This window comes from Lissotriton vulgaris, chromosome 7 (assembly GCF_964263255.1).
Source record: "Lissotriton vulgaris chromosome 7, aLisVul1.2, whole genome shotgun sequence".
In the NCBI taxonomy this organism is placed as follows: domain Eukaryota; kingdom Metazoa; phylum Chordata; class Amphibia; order Caudata; family Salamandridae; genus Lissotriton; species Lissotriton vulgaris.
In genome coordinates, this window is record NC_141695.1 from 1,021,067,891 (window position 1) to 1,021,085,841 (window position 17,951).

At 48.2% G+C, this 17,951-nt stretch overlaps 1 protein-coding gene across 2 annotated transcripts in view; it reads left to right on the forward strand.

The window, feature by feature from the left end:
• ETF1 (eukaryotic translation termination factor 1) overlaps nucleotides 1-17,951 on the forward strand; it is a 193,322-nt gene that overhangs the window by 68,387 nt on the left and 106,984 nt on the right. For both annotated transcript variants that reach the window (XM_086931443.1, XM_086931442.1), the window contains one exon: nucleotides 15,657-15,812. In XM_086931443.1, the coding sequence (XP_086787569.1) occupies nucleotides 15,657-15,812 (156 nt within the window). The remainder of the gene's footprint in view (nucleotides 1-15,656; nucleotides 15,813-17,951) is intronic.

Sequence of the window (17,951 nt, forward strand, 5' to 3'; positions counted from 1 at the left end):
AAATGCCTCCCGCATGGTTGGGGGGGAACAAGCCCTCGTCCAAACCTGTATTATACAGTTGGAGAAGTAAGGGCATGAGGGCTTCACGGCCTTATAATATTCGGCGGGCAGGCAATCCGGCCCTGGGGTTTTCCCGGTCGCCAAAGCCTGAATCACGTCTCCCACTTCCTCCAGTGTGAGGGGGGCGTTTAGCGCAGCCCTGTGTTCGTCGGAGGCCACAGGCAAGGTAACGGTATCTAGGAACCTTTCTAACGCCTGTCTGGGACCGGTGCCATGGGCTTTGTATAGTTGCTTATAATGGTCAGTCAGGGCACGATGTATTTCACACTGTGTGTACACCATCTCCCCCTTCGCCGTACACAAAGCTCCTATCTGGGCTCCCCGCCCATCTCTCTGTATCAGCCAGGCTAACAGCCGGCCGGCCCGATCCGCCTTGACATGTGTTCTAGCCGCGTGCTCTGCGTAGTTATGGCACCTCCGCTGCTGCATGCTTAGTGCGCAAGTCGCTCAGCGTGTGCGAGTGCTCGCCCGTCCCCTCACCCTCCCTCATATCGTAAGAGCTCAAAGCGCACCAGGGAAGTGGACAATGTTTTACGTATATTCCAAGTGGCCCCCATACAGTGCCCCCTAATGGCTGCTTTGTGTGCATCCCATTCCACCATGGCATTGCTTGCCGTCCCTTCATTAGTCTCAAAGTAGGCTAGGATGGCCGTGCCCAGCGATTAACTGAATTCAGAGTCCTCAAGCATGGCAGGCTGTAGCCTCCACGTAGGCACAGGTGGGCGATCCGCCTCCCAGCTAATCCGGTACCATAGGGGGTTATGATGGGAACGGGTTCTCCCCAGGTACTCCGATTTGGCAATTAGAGGGAGCAGTGACTGGGTGCCCACTATCTGATCTAACCGGACATGCAAATCATGGACTGAAGAATAGTAGGAGTATACTCTGTCCGAGGGGTGCTGCACACGCCAAAGATCATGTACCCCCAGTGCGAAAGCCAGTCCCTGAACGCTTGCGCATGAGACGCCACCGCTGCAGCTCGAAGGGGTGGGGGGTAAGAGCAGTCCAGGTGCACGTCTAGCACTATGTTGAAGTCCCCTCCAAGCAACCAGGGTAGACCGTCATATGGGTGAAGGATCTAATTCAAGCTCGCTAGGTAGGAGGGTTGGTCTGTGATCGGGGCATAAAGGGATCCTAACAATACTTCCTGACCATTTAACCGTCCCCTCACCAGGGAGTACCTTCCCTCTGGGTCCACCACTACGTCTTTACAGATGAAGGGGACACCCGCCCTCACCCAAATCAGTGTGCCACGCGCATGCGTTGAGAAGGTCGTACCTAAAATTTGCCCCCTTCAACGCCTGCGGAGTTTGTCAAGCTCTATTTGGGTCATATGTGTCTCCTGGAAAAGTGCATTCCCCACCCCATGCTGCTGCAGGCAGGAAAAGACCGAATAATGGTGTGACTGGGTGTGCATGCCGCGGATATTCCAGGTGAGTATGTTAGTGTGCGTCACGTGCCTGGATGCGTATCATCCGCGCAGGGCCGGGTGAACACCTCAGGGGGGAACCTACGAACACCATCTGCAGAGGGGATATCAGTGTGCCGCAACAAACATGAAAACAACCACAAACAGTGGTACAAAAGGGGCGAGTCCCCAAGGGGGCATACGTCCAAACTTTAACGAGATCCACCATACAAGATGTTAGTCCAGTGCAAGACTTTCTGGGTGAGTGTGCTGCCAACTACTGTAACATGTTATGCCCCCATCTCAGACCTCGACGTTCAAGAGGTGCTTGGGAAATCTAGGGATGTAAACACACCAGGCTGGTGTTGGTCACCAGCGGGGGAACCCAAGTGCGTGAGGAATGCTTAGCGCCTTCCGGCTGCGGGCCAGCCGAAACACCCCCCCATGTGTTTAGTTGTACAACATTTCAGAGCAACTCATACGCACACGGCTGGGAGCACATTGCAGCAGTGCGCACAGCAATAGTTCTAGAAGGATACAGCAAGTAATAACTTATTCAGAGACAGGGACTCCTGCATAGTGGCCACAGTTCACTGCTCAGTCACATAAGTTGGTCAGCTGTTTGGGGCGTCACCACTGGCATAATCATATCTTCTCAAAGCACTATGGATGACTAGCCACTTACGTCCGGTTCACTGTGCAGCTGGGAGTCCAGTTGGGCAACACCATTCACCTCTCCGAAGGTCGCAACGGCTTCAAGTGCTTCCTGTCTTTCTAGTCTCATTTTCTCCGGGCTGGGTGCAACTGTGTCAGGGCCCCCACCCCGACGAGCCCCACGTCTTCTGCGCCTCCTTGATCGCTGCACCTGCCACTCACCCTCCCCCAAGCCCGTAGGCTGTGCTCCTTTCCACTGTCCTGTCTCCTCCAGCCAGTCCCAGACGTCCAATGGGGCATCAAAGAAGCGTACCCCCTCCTTCGAGAGGACGCGGAGGCGAGAGGGGAACAGAGAATATGGCAGCTCTAGTTTCCTCAGTTGCCTCTTCACAGCCATGTACGTGATCCTCCTTTTCTGTACTGCTGCCGTGTAGTCTGGAAAGAACATCACGCCGCTGTTCCCCACTTGCAGATCATCCAGCTTCCTGGTTTCGCGAAGCACCAAGTCTCGATCACGATAGTTGAGGAGCTTGAACAGGAACGGACGAGCCTGGGCTCCGGGTCGGGGCTTCTGCGCTGGCACCCTGTGCGCTCTTTCTACCACAAAATGTGGGGACAACACCCCCGGAGGTAGGAGATCCCGTAACCAGCTCTCCGCATCGCGCTCTGGGTTTTTCCCTTCCTCCCCCTCCGGAAGCCCGACCACCCGAACATTGTTGCGCCGGGAGCGCCCTTACGCATCCTCGATACGATCCTCCAGCACATGAACCCTGTCTATAATATCTTGGAGCGCTGAAGCATGATTTTGCACCACAGGCTGCAGTTCCTGGAGTGACTGATGCTGCTGGATAACTGACTGACAGCTTACGGTGGTCAGCGTGAAGAAGAGTGAAGCCAGACGTGACCTTGTCGATCCGGGCCTCTAGTGACACGTTAGTTTGCTCCAGCGTAGTGCCAATTCTCTCCACCGCTGCCAGCACAGAATCCATTTTGGCTGCGAGGGTCACAGTCTGACCCATATTATTGTTCTGTTGTCCGTGCGAGGAGTCTAGTCCGTCAGACGCCTGTTGCTTTTGCTGGGATTTATCCCGGAGTTTGCCCAACACCAGTTGCTGCGCAGTAGGCATCCACACCTGTTAGCGGCCTCCAGCTGTCCAGCACCAGTCCCTCTCCGAGAGTCTAGGGGAGAAGTCGCCTCGCCGACCAGGCCGTAGCGCCAGTAGCAGCAGGGGGGGGCTGCCTATTCGAGCCCAGCGCCAACACTGTCAGGATCGTGCCTCAAGATAAACAATGTCAAATCTGGGGGGGCCCAGACGATAGACAGTCTTCACTGCACAGTTCAAGGAGAGCGCGTCACCTTTGCCGTCCCCAGGGGCCCTCTTGCTGACTCCCCTCCTCCGAAGATGTACCTGCTTGTCCCCAATGATTCTGAACAGCAGAGGCCTCGGCGCTACAGAAGCGGATCCAGCCCAGCAGCACAGTCTCAAGCGCCTGTAGCCTCTGTGTGTCCCGCGTTAGGGGTGGGTCGCTCAAACTAAAATGTTGTTGGCTCTAAAATGGTGCCCAAGCTCCAGTGTGCCTTAATTATGCAACCCGAATCAGTCTCACAACAATGTACCCGGGTGATTCCTACCTGGCCTGAACACAGGTGTCGGCAGTGATGGGTGGTCCCCACTGTCGCCCTATCTGACTCAGCACGATATCTCCCCGCCGTCCTAGCCAGCAGGCCTCCGGTCTGTGGCCAGGCCATGGGGGGAGACACCACGAAATGCCGCAGCCGCCTGGTCAGTTGCTCCCCACAGCCTCCGATGTGACAGCCCCCAGTCCCAGGTGCACTCTTAGGGGCCCAGTCCAACTTGGGGCAGGCCAGGCGCAGGCCTCACTCCTACCTGCCTGTGCAGGGGCAGCGCGTCCTCCAGCCACCTTCGCTACCCAACACCATGCACTCTTCAGGCCCCAACGCCCTGTTGTCGGGCCCTCCGCCATGGCCTCTGGACTCTGCTGTCACAGGGCTTCACTCTCCTCTGTCTGCCCCGGGTCCCGCTCCTCACCATGCAGGGGCTGCGCCCTGTAGCTGCTCCCGAGCCTCAGGCGAATTGGCTGCCACGCCGTCTCAGGCCCCAGGAGGGATCACCAGGCCTCAGCACCCATGGGCCGCGGGAGCCGCCGCGCCTTTCGCCAGCGCCTTCCGCCAGCGCTGTCCTGCCCTCCGACCGGTCACCACACTAGTTGCCGCTGCCTGCCAGGCCTCGGGCACCGGCTTCGCCCGCCAACCTCCCGGTCTGCACTCCGCCTCTCGTCTCCCAGCAGCGCTGGGTCACAGGTCCTCCGGGGGGCACCGCTCGGCTGGACTCACAGGACGTCCAGGCCCAAGGCAGCCCCCGACTCTCTACAGCGTCACTCCGACTCGTCAGCGGGAGCCTCTCCCCCACGCTGTCTCAGTCGGTCGGCAGTATCTGCCGCCACAGCTTCGAGCCATGATCCACAGGTTCCCCGCTGTGCCCCCGCACCTACGCCTCACAGAATGGGCACAACAAACACCACTGCAGGGGAATTTCCAGGATAACTAGGGGGGTCTAAGGACAGAGCTCTAGCAGTTCACGTCCACCATGTTGGCTGGCTGGCCACGCTCCCCCAATGTTATCTAATGGGTGATAGGTGGCCTCTATCACCCATTAGATAGTGCTCACGGGCATGCCACTTGGATGTGGGAGCAAAGCTCCTAGGGTTCAGCTCAGGGCAAAGGGGGATCCAGGATAGCACACAAAGTGCACCTACAGCTGTACAGGGGTGGCTGGGTGTAAGGTGCGGGAAAGACGTTGGGAGCCCTGTTTCTTTCAATGGGGAAGCTCCAGTCAGAACAAACTGTAGGCTTGGCCAATTGTATCTATATATATATCTATCCATCTCTCCTAGGAGTGGAATTGGACCCTCAACTGAAGAAGGATTTTTCCCTTGGAGAAAAGACAGTATGACAAAAAATGTTCTGCCAACAGTGAGGCAGTACATAACTACTGGGCTTGATATCCTTATACATAGGTCTTACACCCTATTGCAGGCTTTTAATGAGGCCCATCAAACAAGAACCTAGACATCCAATGGAAAGTTCATAGTGTGTGGATGAGACAGTCATAACAAGTTTGAACAAGCACTAATATGCTGGTGGATCTCTACGAATCTTGATGCAGGACTTCCTTTTCACCCTTCATCGGACAGAGTAATACCACTGATGCCTCCATTGAGTGCTGGGGAGCACACATGGAGGAACTCTTGGTCTGTGTTGAATGGGAGTTTCCACCAAGACTATTACATCTTTCACAAATGGGGTCTACACACCCTGGACTTGTTTGCCATCTGGAACAAGAAATACCGGTATTAAGCCAGCATGTTTTGGCAACCAGAGTCCAAAGGCAATTCCTTTTTGATCAAATAGTTCAACAACTTGGTATAAGCCTTTTCTCAGTTTGCCCTGATCCCCAGGATGCTGAGAAAAGTGAAGGCAGAACATAGTACCCTAGTTTTCATTGCCCAAGTTTGCCATGCCAGTTCTGGTTTACAGATTTAACTAATCTCTCTGCATATCCTTCTGTACCATTGAAGATGCTTCCCCAGCTCCTCTCCAGGCACAATTAAGACCTTCTGCACCATGATCTTCAGTCATTAAATGTGACCCCCTTGGTACCTGTTTGTAGGAAGCTGGTGCTGTATATACTGTGCCAAAATGTGGTATAGTGTGCAGAGTCTAGTAGAAACACAGAGGTAGGCAGAGGCAAAAACTAGATGGCACCTTACACTCCATTTGTGATAAGGAGGGCGAGCAGTAAGGCTTAATCAGATGGTAGTGTTAAGCATTAGTTGTACCAAATGAGATCACACACTCAGACTGATCTCAGACCAATTTGTTTGTATATTAAGGTTCGAGGCATATGAACTGCAGATCCTACATTTAGCAATAGATCGCCACCTGGTGTTGGGCTCGGATGATTGCAGGTTGTTTTCTTTTTGGAAGAAGTCTTTTGTAGTCACGAGATAGGTGACTCCTCCCTTGGACAATACTGCGCATGGTCATAGACTCCATCCTCAGATTGTTTTTTTCCGCCACTGGGTTCGGATGAAAGTTTTCCGCTCCAGCTAGAAAAATACTTTTTCTGCTCTTTCGAAGCGAGAAACTTCAAACCAACTTCTTTCGACATCGCATAGACTTTCGACATCACCAGCTACATTCCGGTGCGTTGACGAGGGCCGTTGAGCCCATCGGCGTTGTGCGACTTACGCCTCATGGAAAGAACTCCATTCAAGAGATGCCCGGTATGTCAAGCAAAATTCCCTCATAGCGACCATCATGAGGTTTGCAACCTCTGTCTCTCGCCAGAACACTATGAGTCGACCTGCACAGCCTGTGCCTCCTTCCAATCGAAGAAAACAATTTGAGATCGGAGGGCCCGTCGACACGAAATGAGATCAGAACCAGCACCGGAGGCCATCTTTGAAGAGATCGTCGAAGAAGACGTCTCCGAGGACGAATATCCAATCAAAGATATCTCAGAGGGCGACGCTCCACTCGGCGCAGAGGAGGATTCGCCTGATCTTCAAATAATATCGGGGGCAGAGGATTCGGACGATTCGGTCCCATCTCGACAACCCGTGAGTACATCTGCCCCTGCACGACAGACATTACCCAAACAGAAGGCAACAGTCAGCACTCCGCCCGTGGGGCCCAGTCGAGACCGACATTTACCCTCTAACGCCCTGCCTTCGGGTCAGGCTCAGAGGAAAGAGAATACGCCTTCCGGTGCCTCGGCACCGAAAAAAACCATGTGCCAGTTATACCTCCTCCATTGGCACCGAAACATCCTTCGACACCGAAGGATTTGTCGGCACTGAACATAAAAAAACCCTTCGGCATCCAAAGACAAAGACACTGCGGCACCCGTACCAACCGGCGCCAAAGACAAAGACTGTACCAAAGCCGAAAGCTTCGACTCTGTAACCTTCCGGTTCAAAAAACGAAGAGGGGAAGCCAGTTTCCGGCGCCACAGGTCCAGCAAAACCTGTCTCCACGCCGAAACCTCTAATACGGGTACCGAAGACCCCAGATAAGGCTAAACAACATTCAGCACCGAAAACATTGCCAAAAGACTCAACTACTCCTCATAAGGCAACTGTTTAGACCAGATCCTAGACAGAAAAAAGTCCATATTAATCCAAAAACTGGACATGTGGAAGCAATTCCTTACAAGAGACCAACAGACACACCACTTTCACCTGTGGTCCCTGCCAAAAAGGACTGTGTAACCTCTCCAATGCACCCTTCCTCTCCTTCACCTTGTTCCTCTCCTGTTACTCCATATGTAGAACCTATAACTTCTCCTATTCACTCTCCTGCATTATCACACCACACTAATGAGTATGATTTGGGTGGGGGGGGGATGATGTTCCAGAGCCACATACACACCCTTTAGATAAGGATGTTAACACCGAATACCCTAAGGATGATGCATATAATTTTTCACCAGATAATGCACCAGACATCCCTCATCCTCAGTACTACTCAACAAAACCTTCCCCTACAGAGGACAGTATTGGTTTTAATAATTTGTTAAACAGAGCTGCACTTTACCATGGGGTTCCCATGCACTCTGATGCCATTGAGGAGGACTTCTTGTTGGACACTTTCGAACAGTCACAAAGGTCTACCCAAATATTACCAATGATTAGGGGAGTCATAAAACATGCTCCAGAGATTTTTAAAGATACAGTAAGGTGTAGGGTGTTCTATCCTAGAATAGAGAAAGTATAGGCCAGCACCAGCTGATCCAGTATACATAAAGGGTCATCTGCCACTAGACTCCTTGGTAGTGTCTAATGCGTGCAAAAGGGCCAATTCTCAAACTTCTGGGGACACACCCCCGCCTGACAAAGAATCCAAGATCATTGATGCGTCAGGGAAACTAATTGCTGCACAAGCACAAATATATGGCGCATAGCAAACACACACAGGCTTTACTCTCACGCTACAACAGGGCTCATTACGTTCAACTAGAAAAGTTAATGGAACACCTATCAGATCAACACAAGGATCTGGCAGCAGAACTTTTACAAGAAGGCAAATTAATTTCAAATGCCTCAATTAAATGTGCACTAGATGTAGCTGACACAGCATCCAGAGCAGTGAACACTAGTGTTATTCTCAGGCGTCACACATGGTTATGCATCTCTGGTTTTAAACCAGAGGTAAAAACTACCATCCTAAACCAGCCCTTTAATCAGAACCAATTGTTCGGGCCGGAGGTAGATAATACATTAGAAAAGATGAAGGACACAGATACCGCTAAGTCTATGGGGGCATTGCAATCCACCTAAACTAGAGGTTCTTTTTGCCGCTCCTCTTATAGAGGAGGCTCCAAGCAGACCGGCGCAGACACATAATCTTTTAAAACACACACGCAGACCTCCTCTAATAGAGGATTTTTTAGAGGAGGATACAGAGGCAATAACCAGGGAAGAGCTAGAGGTAGTAACAACAACCGCTCCTCTTCCACTCCCAAACAGTGACTTCCCTCTGCCTCCCCTACAGCATTCCACTCCTGTGGGGGGCAGACTTTCACAGTTCCTACCTGTCTGGAACTCCATCACAACAGACAGGTGGGTAAGACAAATTATCCAACATGGCTACTGCCTAGAACTCACAGCAACCCCCCCAAACATACCACCCAGGCAGCGTCCAATGTCTGCAGAACACATAACTCTGCTTCAACTGGAAGTTCTAGCACTCCTACAAAAAGATGCTATTCAAGTAGTTCCATTAGAAGAACAAGGAACAGGAGTCTACTTCCCTAATTCCAAAGAAGGACGGGACCTTAAGACCAATTCTCGACCTCAGGCCACTCAATCGCTACATTCAATCAGATAATTTTCACATGATCACTTCACAACAGGTACTCCCATTACTACAACAGGGAGATGGGAGATTTTCTGTCCACACTAGACGTAAAGGACGCCTATTTTCACATTCCAATACATCCTGCGCACAGGAAGTATTTAAGGTTTGTCATACAAGGACAACACTATCAGTTCAAATTCCTTCCATTCGGAGTTACAACAGCACCACAAGTGTTTACAAAGTGCTTCGCACTAGTGGCAGCACATCTCAGAAGACAACAAATACATGTCTTCCCCTACCTAGACGACTAGCTCATAAAAGCAAGATCGTACAACCAGTGTGCGCAACACACAAAGCAAACAATTCAAACACTGCACAACTTTGGGTTTATGATAAACTACACCATGTCGCACCTAGAGCCTTTGCACGTTCATCAATATCTAGGAGCTACTATAAACACATCAGTAGCTCAAGCCTATCCCAGTCCAGCCCGGATTCAAAGTATTCAGAACTTAGTCTCCCTTTTTCAATGCCAGCACTCTCTACAAGCCAGAGTGTTCATGAAACTAATAGAGATGATGGCATCTTGCATCCTCATAGTTCCCCACGCAAGACTGCAAATGCCTCCACTACAAGAATGTCTAGCACAACAGTGGAATCAGGCTCAAGGTCAGCTCACAGACCTGGTGTTGGTGGACAGCCGTACATATCGCTCTCTGCAATGGTGGAACACCAAAAATTTGACAAAGGGATGGCCGTTCCTAGAACCTGTTCCACAGGTAGTGCTCACGATAGACTCATCCTTCACAGGATGGGGAGCCCATCTCCTGCATTATACCACACAAGGTCAGTGGAACAATCAACAGAAACAGTTCCACATCAACCACTTAGAGCTGCTAGCAATTTTCCTAGCACTCAAAACTTTTCAAGTACGAATCCAAAACAAAAGGACAATATGACAGCCATGTACTACATACAAAAACAGGGGGGGGACACTCTCTGCAACTGTCCCAACTTGCACATAATATTTGGAGATGGGCCATCCCTCAAAACATACAGCTGACAGTAGAACACCTTCCAGGGATCCACAACCAGATAGCAGATCTGTTAAGTCGTCAATCACAACAGATTCACGAATGGGAGTTGCAGCCACAAGTACTTCAACCATTCTTTCAAATGTGGGGGCATCCACAAATAGACCTGTTTGCCACCCACGAGAACTCAAAATTCCCAACCTTCGCCGCCAGGTTTCCACACCCACGGTTGGAGGGGAATGCAATATGGATGAATTGGTCAGGCAGATTTGCGTACGCTTTTCCGCATCTCCCACTCATTCCACTACTAGTACGCAAGCTCAGACAACAGTCCCTCAAACTGATACTAGTAGCCCCTACATGGGCATGTCAACCGTGGTTCACCACGCTACTAGATCTCTCAATGGTTCCACATCAGAAATTACGGCTCACGCCATCCCTGTTGACACAGAACCATGGAGAAATAAGACACCCAGAATCATGCCAACTGAATTTGGCGATCTGGCTCCTGAAGTCCTAGAGTTTGGTTACTTAAACCTACCACCAGACTGTATGAACATAATTAAAGAAGCTAGAAGACCCACTACCAGAGCATGCTATGCTGCTAAGTGCAAACGATTTGCCTAGCGATATGGCTCCTGAGGTCTGGCTCCTGTGGTCTTACAGTTTGGATATATTAACTTGCCTCCAGACTGCATGAACATTATCAAAGAAGCAAGGCGCCCCACTACCAGAGCATGCTATGCAGCTAAATGGAAAAGATTTGTAATTTATTGTAATAACAATCAATCCATTAGATTTCTCCATACAAAACATAATCTGTTACCTGCTACATCTTCAAAGATGTAATCTAGCATACTCGTCCATAAGGCTACAGCTTGCTGCTATAGCAACATATCTTCAAAACAGACATGTGTCCCTGTTCAGAATACCACCTATCAAAGCTTTTATGGAAGGACTTAAAAGAATTATCCCTCCAAGACATCCACCTTCGCCAGTCTGGAACTTGAACGTAGTACTTGCCAGACTCATGGGACCACCCTTCGAACCACTTCATTCATGTGAACTACAATTCTTAACATGGAAGGTGGCATTTTTAATTGCCATTACCTCCCTCAAGCGAGTGAGTGAGCTACAGGCACTAACCATTCAGGAACCCTTCATGCAAATACACCACAATAAGGTAGTGCTTCGTACTAACCCTAAGTTTATGCCAAAAGTAATATCCACTTTCCACATCAATCAGTCCATACAGTTGCCAGTTTTCTTTCAAAACCCGCAATCAGTAGCTGAAAGAGCTCTACGCACACTAAACGTTAAAAGAGCTCTGCTATATTACGTTGACAGAACAAAATCATTCAGAAAGACAAAGCAACTATTAGTTGCCTTCTCACCACAGCTTAAGGTTAATCCCATTTCTGAAACAGGAATAGCCAGATGGATAGTTAAGTGCATTCAAATATGCCATCAAAAGGCAAAGCGCACTTTAACAGTTCCCCCAAAAACCCACTCAACGCGCAAAATGGGGGCATCCATGGCTTTCCTAGGAAATATTCCACTAGAAGACATATGTAGAGCAGCTACATGGTCTACCATACACTTTCACTAAACACTACTGTGTTGACGTGCAAGCTAAGCAACAAGCTGCTTTAGGCCAGGCTGTCCTTAAGACTCTTTTTCAGACCACTGCAGCTGGTACAGGTGACCACCGCTAGGGGAGGAACTGCTATACAGTCTATGCTAAGATATGAATTCAGCATCCCACATGCCTCGAACGGAAAATGCTACTTACCAGTAAGCATCAGTTCTGGCATGTAGGGCTGCTGACATTCATATCGCCCACCCTCCTCCCCGGTGCCTGTCACAGTTGCAGGGTTATCTCTTCTACATACATTTACATGGTCATCTCTTACTTTCCTATACTCCCTCTTTGACACAATGGCGAAAAACAATCTGAAGATGGAGAAGATGCCCATGCGCACTGTAGTCCAGGGGAGGAGTCACCCTATCTAGTGATATTTCGAAGATTCTTCCAAGTCAACAAGGTGCAAACATCCGGACCCAACACTAGGCGGCGATCTATGCTAAGATATGAATGTCAGCAGCCCTACATGCCAAGAACAGATGCAAACTGGTAAGTAGCATTTTCCTTCCCCTCGTTGGATTGCATGGACTACTTTTCTGTGAAAAATGTTTTAAGTGTGGAATTGGAAAATTGTATGAATTCGTAAACTGTATACTTAAAAAAAAAACGGATTCTCTCACCTTATATCAAGGCAATGTCCCATTGTGATATCTAGGCTTATCACACTGAGTAGCAAAAGGTAATCTGAAAAGTAACTGAAAAGTAATTTCAATAGTCATTGAGAAGTAATTTCGACTGTTTATGAACAAGTGACTTACCTGTAACAAATCCAAATGCATTCAATTACATCCAAACTGTATTTAACTGCATCATTTTTGCAAAGTGCTATTATACTTATGTGGACTAGACCTGGCTTGGTACTAGGAAAAAAATACAACTAAATATTTTCATAGAAAACAAATTGTTCCCTTTATGTTGAATCATTTCTTGCTTGAGTGTGCACAATAAATTGGTAACACTACCCGCTGATAATGCCTTACTGCTCGCCCGCTACTACAAATGGAGAGTAAGGTATTATCTACTTTAGCCTCTGCCTACTTTTGGGGCCCCACTGGACCCTGTACACACTATACCTTACTTTAGTATAGTATATACAGAGCCAGCTTCCTACACTACAGTAAATAATCCTCAAATCAAGGCAGAAAGCTTCAAAGGCCTCTGCATGTGATCCCTGCTTCCCCAAGACTTGGGAGATGCCACCCCTTGAGGCCCACTTGGAACCAGCACAGGCAGGAAAATTAGCTAGTCAGAAGGTGTGTTCCCCATCAGGCTAGTAACACTGCTGAGGTGGGCTACCTGATGTGAACACGAAAGCGAGAATTTCACCATTTTGTTTTTTGGTGGAATTAAGTTCACTGAATAAGGGGTATGCCCACTTCGTGGTCATATAGAGGCTGTTGTCACTCTAAAGTTAAGTAGCCCATTGGCTACTCCCTGTCACTCCCCTTAACACCCCAAATTGAGCATTATGGGGCACCTAGGGTACCAGGAACTTAGATTTTGATGGATCCAAAAGAAGAGGACAAAGAGCTGAAACCGAGTGAGAACTGTAGACTCGCTGTGCACTTTTGGCCCTAACTCTGCCTGCACCAGTCTAGACAAATGTGACTCAACCTGCAGCTGGGGTGGCGGAGTGAGCTAAAGAATGATGATGGATTAAACCCAGATCATTTGACTGGGGTGAGTGTTTGCATTGTTCAACACTCCAGCCATCATCCCCTTTGGTTTTGCTAAGTTCGCCCTAAGTTGGCAGAGTATGCCCAGATGTGGGTCCCTTGCACACTTTGCCACTGGATTCAAGATAGCCTGGCTGATTGTTATGAACCCGAAACTGGTCCCAGGATGCTTGTTTGCGGTCCAGGGAAGACGTGGATTGGCGGTTCCGGCTGGAGTGTTCCCTTGAGGCACATGGTCAGTCTGATTTGCATATGGCCATGTCTGAACTGGGGTGGCAGAGTGAGCTAAAGAATGATGGATTCAACCCAATTCAGTTGACTGGGGGGGGGGAAGTGCTTGCAATTTTCAACACTCCGTCCATCATCCCCTTTGGTTTTGCTTCAACCTGCAGCTGAGCAACTTCCAAGAATCCCGGTAGGCTGACAGCCCTTTGCAAATTGCCAGCAATCTCCTTTGGACTATAGGAGCTCCTTCCCTGCAGTCCGGAAGGCACTGAAGAAGCGGAGTCTGGTTTATCTTGTTGTTGCTCCCCAGCCAGCCCTATGCATTAGCCCTCCAGGAAGAGGTACCTGTGCTCCTAAAGGTCAGATCTGTTCCCCCACCGAGTGATAGGACACCAGGACCGACCAGAGCCACACAGCCCCAATACCTGGGGAGTGGACCCCTTGCAGCAATTGAGGCCGGTGTAATTCCAGTTGTCACTCACAGTACCGAGACTAAGCAGCCGTCAAGTGACGTCGGCACGGCAGAGACTCTCTTCCAGAGTGTCCCATCTGTCTTGATTTTTCACCCTCAACCGGTGAGACTGACAACCATGAGGTTCTTTGACACAGGTAGCCCAGCCGACCTACCTACTCTGCACCCGAGCGCCCCAACCCGGGTTCCAGCGAACTGGCTGTGCCTGCTCGCTCCCAGGATCCTTGTGACTTGAGCACCCTGATGGGAACTCCCGGACTTGTCCCAAAGTCCACCCTTGCTGCCTGTTTTTTTAGGTGGTCCCCCGTTCTTTCCACCTGCATAGCGCTCAAAACTACCAACCCGAACAGCACCTCTGCACTTGGACACCCAACGGCAGATAACGAGTAACTGCTAGTGGCAATTAGGAACTTGGTCCCCTAAGTCCAGAAGCAGTTCCCAAGACACTGACCGTAAATAACGGTATGCAACATATGTCTTTTTTTCTCCATAGTTAAGCATTGTTGTGTAAAGACTCATTTAAGTGAACCTTTTACTTGCCTGTAAAAATCGATTTTTAAAAATAGTACTTGATATTTAATTTATTGGAATCAAAATTTACATAAAAATAGGACTTATTTTTCTAATTTGGTCTCTGGTTTATTCTTGAGTGTCATTTATTGCCTCTGTGATCACAAGATATGCTTAGATCTACTCTCCAATAAGCCTAAACTGCTCTCCCCACCTACCACAAAAGAGCATTTAGTGTTCTAATTTTTTCCTCAGTAAACAAATAAGGGTTGCCTGGAATCTTCACACAGTGCATTTCGTTTTGTTCCACTATAAAGAGCTAGCTTCAAACACTTCCTTACTGTAATGTTGTCTGTCTGCAGCTCTCCACTGGGCCTTCCAAACTTTGATGGATTTGTCTTCCTAACGTGCCCCCAATCCAATCCAATCCTTCTCCTACCTCCCGATCACCCCACCTCCTCAGGACGGTTGCTTTCAGTATTGGGTGTCTCTAAAAACATCTTGGTGCCTTTTTCCGTCATGCAGGAATGGCGACTTTGCATCCCCGTTCCCTTTGTGTGCCAGGGCTAGGTCGCCTTATTTTCGGCCCTATCCATTTCCCCTTGCTCGTCCACTTGTCAAGAGTGAACAAAGCCTTTTTACCCTCCTCTCTTCTCAAGGCCTTAGAGATCCTCCCTCAATGGCATGCTTGCCTTAATCTTTGCCTCTTACTATTTTTATGGTTGCTGGGAAGGTCTCAGACGGCTTCTCTCACCTCATTACTGCCACTGGTCTGTTGCACCGGACAGGAGCCAGATAAAGTATATCTTTTTCCGTACCTGTCCAAGCCATGTCCCCTTATTAAATGTCTCAAAGAAATGTTGAACTGCCAACACAATGGTTTGCAGGTTACAGACCTTTCTTATTATGGATGACTAACCTGAATATTTAGAGGCATTACCATTCTCCCAGTACAGAAATTATCTTGTTGAATTGGGGTCCCTGCTCTCAACGTTTTATTAGGTCTTTGGGGATCTCTAATAACTGTAAGAATGCACATTTTAATGATTTAATTTGCTCCTAAAACTTTTTTAATTTTGAAAAATGCAGGCAGATACTTTGATGAGATCAGTCAAGATACTGGGAAGTATTGCTTTGGCGTTGAAGACACTCTAAAGGCCTTGGAAATGGGTGCCGTGGAAATTCTGATAGTGTATGAAAACTTGGATATCATGAGATACGTGCTTCGCTGTAATGGCTCTGAAGGTAAGTGAACTATAATGGTGAACCTTTAAATGCGAACATGTAATTGTTTTACATTTCTCTTGTTGACAAAGATGGGTCCTTAACAGTTTGACTTTGGTGGAGCCCCACTGATTCACTGTTGGAAGCAGAGGACCCCCTAGGTAACTTCCACGATCAAACTTTTAATATTAATGGGAAGGCTGGAGCTTTCACTATTTGGCTTTTGCTTTGAAGGAGAAAGTGATATGCTAGTCTCTACCGTATGAACTTGTTTTTTTTTGCTCATAATGCATTCTGTTTTTGTAGGCTCATATGTCCTTCAATTTAGGCCACAGTTTGTCCATTCTAGATTTAATTTGCTGTTGCGCTGCTCCCATGAATTGAGATGGATATTAACGTACTTTTTAGCTTTGCATTTCAAATTCCTTCACATTTACAGAGCTTTTTGAAAGTTCCAGTCTTGCTTAATACCTTATTCATCGGTGTGAAGAAAATGGCTTTTGGCAGGTTTACCCACACTTTTTGTCCCACTGGTTTAAGGACTCTAAAATGCCCTCCGCCCTGCTAAACAGGACTCACTGCATCTGCTGTGCTCTGATCCTTAAAATGGTGTCTGTTTATTTGTATTGTCCAAAATTGGAATAGCTCAACCTTCTCAAGTCTTTTGTATGAGGTACCAGGTGGGTACCTAGGACCTGTAAGTTTAGGTGCCTCTTGTGGACTGCAGCACTAGTTGTGCGACCACTCGTATGACAATATAAAACATGGCTCCCAGTCTGCCACTGCAGACAGGAAGGACCGTTTAAAACTGCTAGCTCGACTTTGTCATTTAAGGCAATGACGGCCCAAACCTCCCTTTTTAGTATCTCACCCGTGAGGTAGACCTTACAAGTCCTAAGGCAGGGTGCTGTATATTGAAGAGTGAAAAATTTACTTTTACATGTTCTAGCAGGAAAAGCCCAAATTTGACATTTTACTGTGAAAAGACCAGTGGCCTCTTTGACAAATACAGATTTACAGGCTGACATCTCAGCCCTGCTAAATTCTGAATGGGACTGCTAAAGTTGGTACTGTAAGGTATCAAAAGAAGCTGTGTATTAAATTTGATTTGTTGGTTGAGTCTAAATTAATGTGACAGGGGGGCAAAGTGCAACTTGAGAAGTTGCCACTTTAAGTTGCCCAAGCTTTCTAGTGCCTGTTTACTGTTGTACACAGGGTCTGTCCCGCAGACAGATTTCTCACCTTTTGGGAAGATGTGCTAATGACTTCAAGGACAGGAGACAATGGGGGAATGGTCAGGAGAGAGGTGTTGCCTCCCTCCTGCAGGATGCCATATGGGTGTTGGCTCAAAAGGCGAGCTTCAAAACTGAAGCTTTCTTTGAAGGGCAAATAGGGAACAACTGGGAGAGGGCCTGCTCTATTGTTTAGGTAGGAATGCTGCTACTAGGGATAAGTAAGGGGAAGCCAATTTTCAAATTGGTTTTCCAGGGCCGTGTAGCCTTGTTAGCCACATTTCTTCATTGGGCTAGCGAGCTCTGGATGCAGAGATGGGGGTTCTGCCATATTGGAAGTAGGCAGAATGGTGCATGTTGGGATAGTTGAAGGAAGCTGCCTATGTATATATTATATCAAAATGAGGTTTACTGTACACAGTCCAGTGGAACCTCAAAGGTAGGCCGAGATCAAGTTAGATAGCACCTCACTCTCTATTTGAGGTAGGGTGGTCGAACAGTAAGGCAGTATCAGAGGACAGTGTTAAGCATTTGTTGCACACACTGTCCGCAAATGAATTCACACACTCGGACTGAACTTCAGACCAATTGTTTTTGTATAAAAATATTCTTTGAGGTATTTTATTTTCTAGAACCAAGCAAGCCTGACAAGGGTAAGTGATAAGTACTTTGCAGCAAGTATACAGTTGAAATACAGTTTGGATTTGTAATGGTAAATGCACTTTGTTTTGACTTGCAGTATGGTTTCAGAGGAATGCAATACTTTGTAAATACAGTACATTGACTTGAATGGGCTTTTCAGTAAATTAACAGGCAAGTTATTTTTTAGAATACTTTTCTTACTCCGAGTAGTATACCTGGATACTACTCTGGGACATTTCCTGCAAACAGGGAAGTACAATCTTTATTTTAAGTGCAATTTTAAAGA